General features: G+C 47.8%; 1 protein-coding gene across 1 annotated transcript in view; it reads right to left on the bottom strand.

Annotated features, from left to right (window-relative positions):
* Cand2 (cullin associated and neddylation dissociated 2 (putative)) overlaps window positions 1-4831 on the bottom strand; it is a 28704-nt gene extending 23873 nt beyond the window's left edge. Inside the window, exon 1 of the mRNA XM_031383023.1 lies at window positions 4704-4831. Coding sequence (XP_031238883.1) covers window positions 4704-4771 — 68 coding nt within the window. The 5' untranslated portion in view covers window positions 4772-4831. The remainder of the gene's footprint in view (window positions 1-4703) is intronic.
* Between the last annotated feature and the right edge of the window lie 2202 nt (window positions 4832-7033).

The following is a 7033-nucleotide window of genomic DNA, read 5'->3' as shown; positions in this document are numbered from 1 at the left end:
TCACAGCTAGGCCCAGCCCAGTGGCCCTCATCCCAGGGGCTTGTTCATCACAGCTAGGCCCAGCCCAGCTTCTCAGACCACGGGTAGAGGCTCTGATCTAAGAACACATACTTCCAAGTTCTTAGGTGGTGTTCAGGGACACAAATCTGGTTATTTATTTGTTTGTGTTTTTGTTTGTTTGTTTTGAGTTAGGTTTCATTATGGAGGCTGGCCTGGAACTTACTCTGCAAGCTCAAACTCATAGAAATCCCCCTGCCTCTGCCTCCCAAGTGCTAGAATTAAAGTCATAGGCCATTATGCCTGGCTGGTCATGAACATTTTTAAAAACATGCATATTTTGGAGACCAGAGCTAACAGTTGACCAATACTCTCCTAGCTATAGGACTGGACTTCCTCCACCCCAGGCAGGTGAGTCCTTGAGACTTTCTTAAAAAGGTCTGCTGCTGTCCTGAGCATCTGGCTTATACTGGGAGTTCAAGACAGAAGGCAACAGAGAATGGGGATGAAGAGGCCTCATGAGACATCATTCTTGCTAAAATGAAGATGGCAAAGCAGAGGACCTAGCTGGCTGCCCTCAGCTGTGTGCGGCTTACAAGTATGTTTTCCCCTGGGTAAATTACTCATCAATATCTGAACACCATTAAAGTGTTCTTCCAACGCTCAGAAACTGAAGATCTAAATATGCCTGGGTCTCTACCTAGTGCACTAACTGCAGAAGACTTCTCCAGTGTACCTCTGTCCCCACAGGCCACCATGCTTGCTGGCTCCTGCTAGCACAAGAATGAGGACTTGAGGGGAAATGAGCCAAAGCAGGAGAGATGCAAGAAAGAGGAATCCAAGAAAGAAGCTGCTTCCCGCCTGTCACCACTAGAGTGGGGTCTCAGCCCTCACATTGCTGGCCCAGGCCTGCTGTTTGATATCATGGTTGCCCACAGAACCTGGAAGGACCCTGTTCATACCATCATTTCTTCACTTTAACAGTTGGATCACCCTGAAGCTGCTGAGAAAAGGCAGGAAGCTAAGCTGAAAGGGAGAAGGGTAGGTACCATTGCTATCCCATCCCACCCAGCTGAGCTGAGAGGAGGGTATCGATGCTATCCCATCCCACCCAGGCACTTTAAAGGTGAAGGATGTTTGCTTTTGGACCCTGCTGAACTCAGGTTGCGTGGGGCCTGCCAAACTCCATTCACTCACTGTCTCAGGTAAGGTTTCTACTGCTATGATAAAGACCATGACCAAAGCAACTTAGGGAGAAAAGGGCTTATTTTAGCTTATCCATCACTGAAAGCCTGGAAGCAGGAACTGAGACAGAGGCCATGGAGGTTTCAAACTTGTGCCACTACGCCTGGAGAGGCCATAGAGGAGCGCTGCTTACTGACTTCCAGCCATGACTTGCTTCCGTATATACCCCAGGACCATATATATACCGTATATATATATATATAGTATATATAATATATATATATATATATATATATATATATATATATATATATCATATATATACCGTATATATGCCCAGGGTTGGCATCACTCACAATGGGCTACACCCTCCCCAATCAATCACTAATTTAAAAAAATGTACCACAGTCTATCTCTAGACCAGTTTTATGGAGGCATTTTCTCAGTTATGGTTTCCTCTTCTCAGGTAACTTTAGCTTGTATCAATCTGGTGAAAAACCAACTAGCGCACCCATCAAGAGTTTGATGCAGGGCTGGTGAGATGGCTCAGCAGGTAAAAGCACCAAGGTCATGAGTTCAAATCCTAGCACAACCACCTGTAATGAAATCTGATGCCCTCTTCTGGTACGTCTGAAGACAGCTACAGTGTACCCATTTATAATAATAAATAAATCTTTAAAAAAAAAAAAAAGAGTTTGACACAAATGTTTCTGTTTCAGGGATGATCTTGATCATTGTGATGGACACACACCTAAGCATTACAGTTTCCCTAGACAGGTCACTTCAGGACTTTGCACCCCTTCTTGACAGCAATGAATGACCACTTCATCAGACTTAGACACACACACACATACAAATACCCCCCACATATGCACACATGTAAGACCCCCATACCATATGAATACATATACTTCCCACACATGTACACACAAACACACATACATAAATATACACACATACACATGTGCATGCACACATACCCTTGCTCAGCAGGTTCACATGAGATACTCCAAGCTCAGCAATGAACAGGTCTGACAAGGGAGCAGGGCGAGGGCAGGAGAGAGTGTGCTCACCAGACCTTAGAGCAGAAGTGTGGCTCAAGACCCCTTTTTGGAGGGTGTGTGTGTGTCACCTATCCTGCATCAAATATTTCCATTACGATTCCTAACAGTAGCGAAATTACAGTTAGGAAGTAGCAACCAAATGATTTTGTGGTTGGGGGTCACCACAACATGAGGAACTGTGTTAAAGGTGTGCAGTGTTAGGAAGGTTGAGAAGTGCTGGCTTAGAGCCAAGCAGCATCGTCGAAACCCAAACCCAGAAATCAACATTCACAAATAAACCTCGGCATTTCAAACACCTCAGGTCTGCAGGCACCGCTCTCACAGGAAACGTTGTGGTGCATGGGGTGGTGCTGATAACAATATGACAAGCTAGAGCGCCAAAGCAAAGCGAGGCTTTAAGTAAACAGACTTGTCTTGCTTTTTTTTTTTTTTTTTTTTTTTTTTTTTTTTTTTTTTTTTTTTGGTTTTTCAAGACAGGGTTTCTCTGTATAGCCCTGGCTGTCCTGGAACTCACTCTGTGGACCAGGCTGGCCTCGAACTCAGCAATCCGCATACCTCTGCCTCCCAAGTGCTGGGATTAAAGGTGTGCGCCAGCCACCACTGCCCGGCCCTTGTCTTGCCTTTTTAGTGAGGTAAAATTTGGCCAGCTGCCTTCTTAACCCTGAGTCTCGGTTTTTCCATGAATAAGATGGAAATTTTCTTTCCCCCCATCCCACAGGATCCTTGAGGGTTTTAATAGGTCAACCTGAGACAAGCAGGCTCAGCGAGGTTACGAAGCACCACCGTGAGGTAGGTCACCTGAACCCCAAACAGCATTGGGTCACTGAAAAAGGATTTGAAAAGCCCTGCCAGATCCCTCAAGTTCCTGGTTTTCCCTGTCAGAGTCTGATCCCCCCCCAATAAAACTGGGAGCCAAGGCTTGCTGTCCCTTGCCTGGAACCCCAGTCAGCCGTTCCCCTCTGGCAACCATAAGCCATGGTCTCCTGTCATGTGAGAGGTAGCACCATAGGACACTGGAACACATGGTGTCTGGACAGCTGGTAGGGGGCGGGGGAGGCTCGGGCTCCTGGTATTCAGACTTTTAAAAATAGATACCATTCTCATAGGCTCGGGGTGGTTTTAGGTGTCCTCGAGGCTGCTGGCAGGGACAGATTTAAAGGGCTTCTCAGGCCCTGGATGATACGGCCAACTCCCTGATAGGCCCAGGAGTCATCCTTCGGCTCTAGCAGGCCAAGTGACTTTGAGTAAGCCAAAGCCCCCTCCAGACTTCTGGAGAACAGGAACCTGGGCCCAAAGAACACTCTACCAGGACCTGCCCCGTTTCCCTGCACAGAGCCAGGGCAACCATTCACAAAGCACTTACCTTAGCTACAAACAGTAGCTAAGGTTCAGAGGGGATGGAGCACTCGCCCATCACTTACAGAGCAGTTAGCGATGGCTGCCAAGATCTGAAGCCAGGGCAAAGGATCCAAAGCCCTACTACCACCGTGGGGCTTGGAGCTGCAGAGAGATTTTTGAGGAATGTACTTACAGGACACCATAAGGGTGGGACCACACCAACAGGCTTCTGGCCCCTTCTGACTGGCTAGACTGGGAAACCCACTGACATCTCCAAATCCGCTTGGTCCTACTTTTAGCATAGTATCTAGGCCCTTCATGTCCCTGAACCTCAGTTTCCCTGTTAGTAAACGGAGGAGGGATACCTAATATGACAGAGGATTCAGAGTGGGTGCAGGGTCCTGTCAACTTGAGGGTACAGAACTGACTATGAGTTCCTGAGCCAACTCCTTTTTGTCTCTGAACCTCAGTTTCCTCTGCAAGCTGAGAGGCTGCACCAGACATTCCCATCCTTCTTGGCAGCTCTGTTGCTGTGTTTCTGTGGTGTTTGGAGAGAAGGGTAGGAGAAAGAGAATGGCGGGGGGGTAGCCCTTACCCCAACCGATGCTTCCTGCACTAAACCATGCTTAACTTAACATCTTGGGGGAGGAGAGGAATGAGGAGGCTGGGGTGGTGATGAAGGGGCCGGGGAGAAAAGGAACGGGATGAAGGGAACGAGATGAAAGAAAGTAAAGTTAGGGTTAGGAGACCCGGGGGGATGGGGTAACCTAGAGACCGGGCAGAAGTGTGGGTCTCGGAAGATAGCCTTGGGTGGAGGTTGTGCATGGAAGAGGCCAGTTTCAGGGAGGGTCAGAAGAGGTCTGCACTGGGTTCCAAGGCCGACGGGAACTTCATTGGAGGGCCTGGGGGTCGACCAGTGTGGGGGACTTGAGAGGCCAGCACAGCAAAGGCGGGAAGAGGCTGGGGGCGGGGCTGCTGCGCCGGGCAGCAGGCCCAGCCAGGCCCAGGCGAAGAGGCCGGGGGCTCCCACAAGGGTCTGCAGGGGGGCAGGGGAGCAGGGGGGCGGACGGGCCAGGCTGAGATCCCTGCAAACGAGTCCCGAACCGCCGCAGGGCGCACCTGAAGTCTTTGTCGCTGGACGTCATCTTCTCCAGCAGGCTGGAGATGTAGAAGGCACCGGTACTCATGCTGGCTGCGCCGCGGATTGCGGGTCGAATCGAATATGGCGGCGTGGCCTCTCCTCCCCTCCACCACGCCCCCTCCCCCATCGGCCACGCCCCTTCGCTCCCCACCCACCCCCCTCTTCTGTCCCGGGAAGGACTGAAGTAACGGGCCAGGCCTCCTCTCCTGGAGAGCTCTGCTCAGCATCAGCTTGCACACTCCAGAGACCAGCAAGCAGCTCACCACCGAGCACTGACCGCACCTTCTCCTGGTTGTGCCTTGAGGACCCCTTGCCCTTGCTCAATGGCACTCATGAATACATGGACACGGGATGGCAGTTCCAGATTCTACCAGGTTCCACACAGCCAAAGAACCTGAGATGAATTAAGAATGGACTTCAGGTTCCTAAAGCCAAGAGCAATAGCCCTTCCCTAAAGTTGATCACAGTTTTCCCCAGTTAGGAGAGCGCGCGTGTGTTTGTGTGTGTGTGTGTGTGTGTGTGTGTGTAGATCTCTTTAGGAGGACTCTTTAAACTGGATAGGAAGTGTGTGGCTTCAAATCTCTGCTACTTAGCTTGGTGGCCTTGGTAGAGTCATATAACCTCTCTTGGCTATTTTTAGTTACTCAAAGGAATAAAAGAAACGTTTATCTTTTTTGCTTTGTTTTGCTTTTAGAGACAGGGTTTCTCTGTATATTACTTGCTGTCCTGAAACTCACTTTGTAGACTAGGCTAGCCTCAAACTCAGAGATTTGCCTGCCTCTGTCTCCCAGGTATTGAGATTAAAGGCATGTGCCATCACACCTGGTTAAGAAAGTGTTATCTAGATGGGCAGTGGTGGCACACGCCTTTAATCCCAGCATTTGGGAGGCAGAGGCAGGCAGATTTCTGAGTTTAAGACCAGCCTGGTCTACAGAGTGAGTTCCAGGACAACCAAGGCTATTCAGAGAAACCCTGTCTCAGAAAAAAAAAAAAAAAAAAAAAAAAAAGGAAAAAAGAAAAGAAAAAGAAAGTATTATTTTTTTTTTTCTTTTGTATTTTCGAGACAGGGTTTCTCTGTATAGCCCTGGCTGTCCTGGACTCACTCTGTAGACCAGGCTGGCCTTAAACTCAGAAATCTGCCTGCCTCTGCCTCCCAAGTGCTGGGATTAAAGGTGTGCCACCACCACCCAGAGAAAGTGTTATCTTAAGTGTATTAAAATTTCTGTTTTGTTACTTCTCTACCACAAAGCTACACTCTTAAGTTGGTAAAAGGAAATCTGGGGGGCGGGGAGGTTGGGGTGCCTCATGCCTGCAATTTCCAGAACTTGGCAGGTGAAGGCAGGAAGGCAGAAGGATCAAAATTTCAACTCTGGCTACATAGATTCTGTCTTTAAAAAAAAAAAGAAAAAGAGAAAGAGAAAAAGGATTTCAATGAGACATCAGTTACCTCTTTGATTTCCAGCTCGTAATCCAACTTCTCTTCCTCTAAATGACTGAACAGTGGCTACAAAGTCCCAAGCCTTGGGGACTTAGGAACCTCTACATTTCTCCTAGTCTCCTTGCTCCTGTCTCACACCTATGTAGCCATCCCAGAAGAAGACATTTTTATGGAGGACAGAAGAGGGCAATAGACTCCAACAAAGTGTAGTTACCTACTGTTGTGAGGTTTCACATGCATGTTGGGAATGGTACCCCAGGACCTGTGCAAGAGCACTAAATGGTTTTAACTACTGAGCCATCTCTCCAGCCCTCTTTTTCATTTTTTATAACTTTAGAATGATTTGGGTAACGGTTGTTATTTCATTCATCCGGTAAATCCTGGTTACAGTTCAGAGCTACAGACCCTAGTCCTTGAGCTCTTGGTGGGACTCTGGAAGCCTGCATGTGTTGGACGAAAGCATGCATTTTCTAACTGTAGAGCGCACCATCTTACTGTGTTTCAATCAAACTTTTTAAAGTAATTTTAAGATTTGTTTTATGTATATGAAAGTTTTGTTTGCATGTATGTCTACCATGTGCCTGCAGTACCCAAAGAGGCCAGAAGAGGGCATTACACCCCCACCCCCTGAACTGGAGTTTCAGACAGTTGTGAACCACCATGTAGATGCTGAGAATTGAATGCAGGTCCTCTGCAAGAATAACAAGTGCTCTAAACCACCCAGCTATCCTTCTACCCCAACTTGTTTAAAAAATAAAATCAAGATTTATACTTTAATACTTAATTAGTTGATTTTAGTTTCTCAAGACAAGGTTTCTCTGTGTAGTCTTGGCTGTCCTGTACTCACTCTGTAGGCTAGGTTGGAATCAA

This window comes from Mastomys coucha, unplaced genomic scaffold (assembly GCF_008632895.1).
Source record: "Mastomys coucha isolate ucsf_1 unplaced genomic scaffold, UCSF_Mcou_1 pScaffold20, whole genome shotgun sequence".
NCBI lineage: Eukaryota > Metazoa > Chordata > Mammalia > Rodentia > Muridae > Mastomys > Mastomys coucha.
The sequence above is the reverse complement of the archived record's forward strand: the minus strand, read 5'-3'. Positions and strand labels throughout refer to the sequence as shown.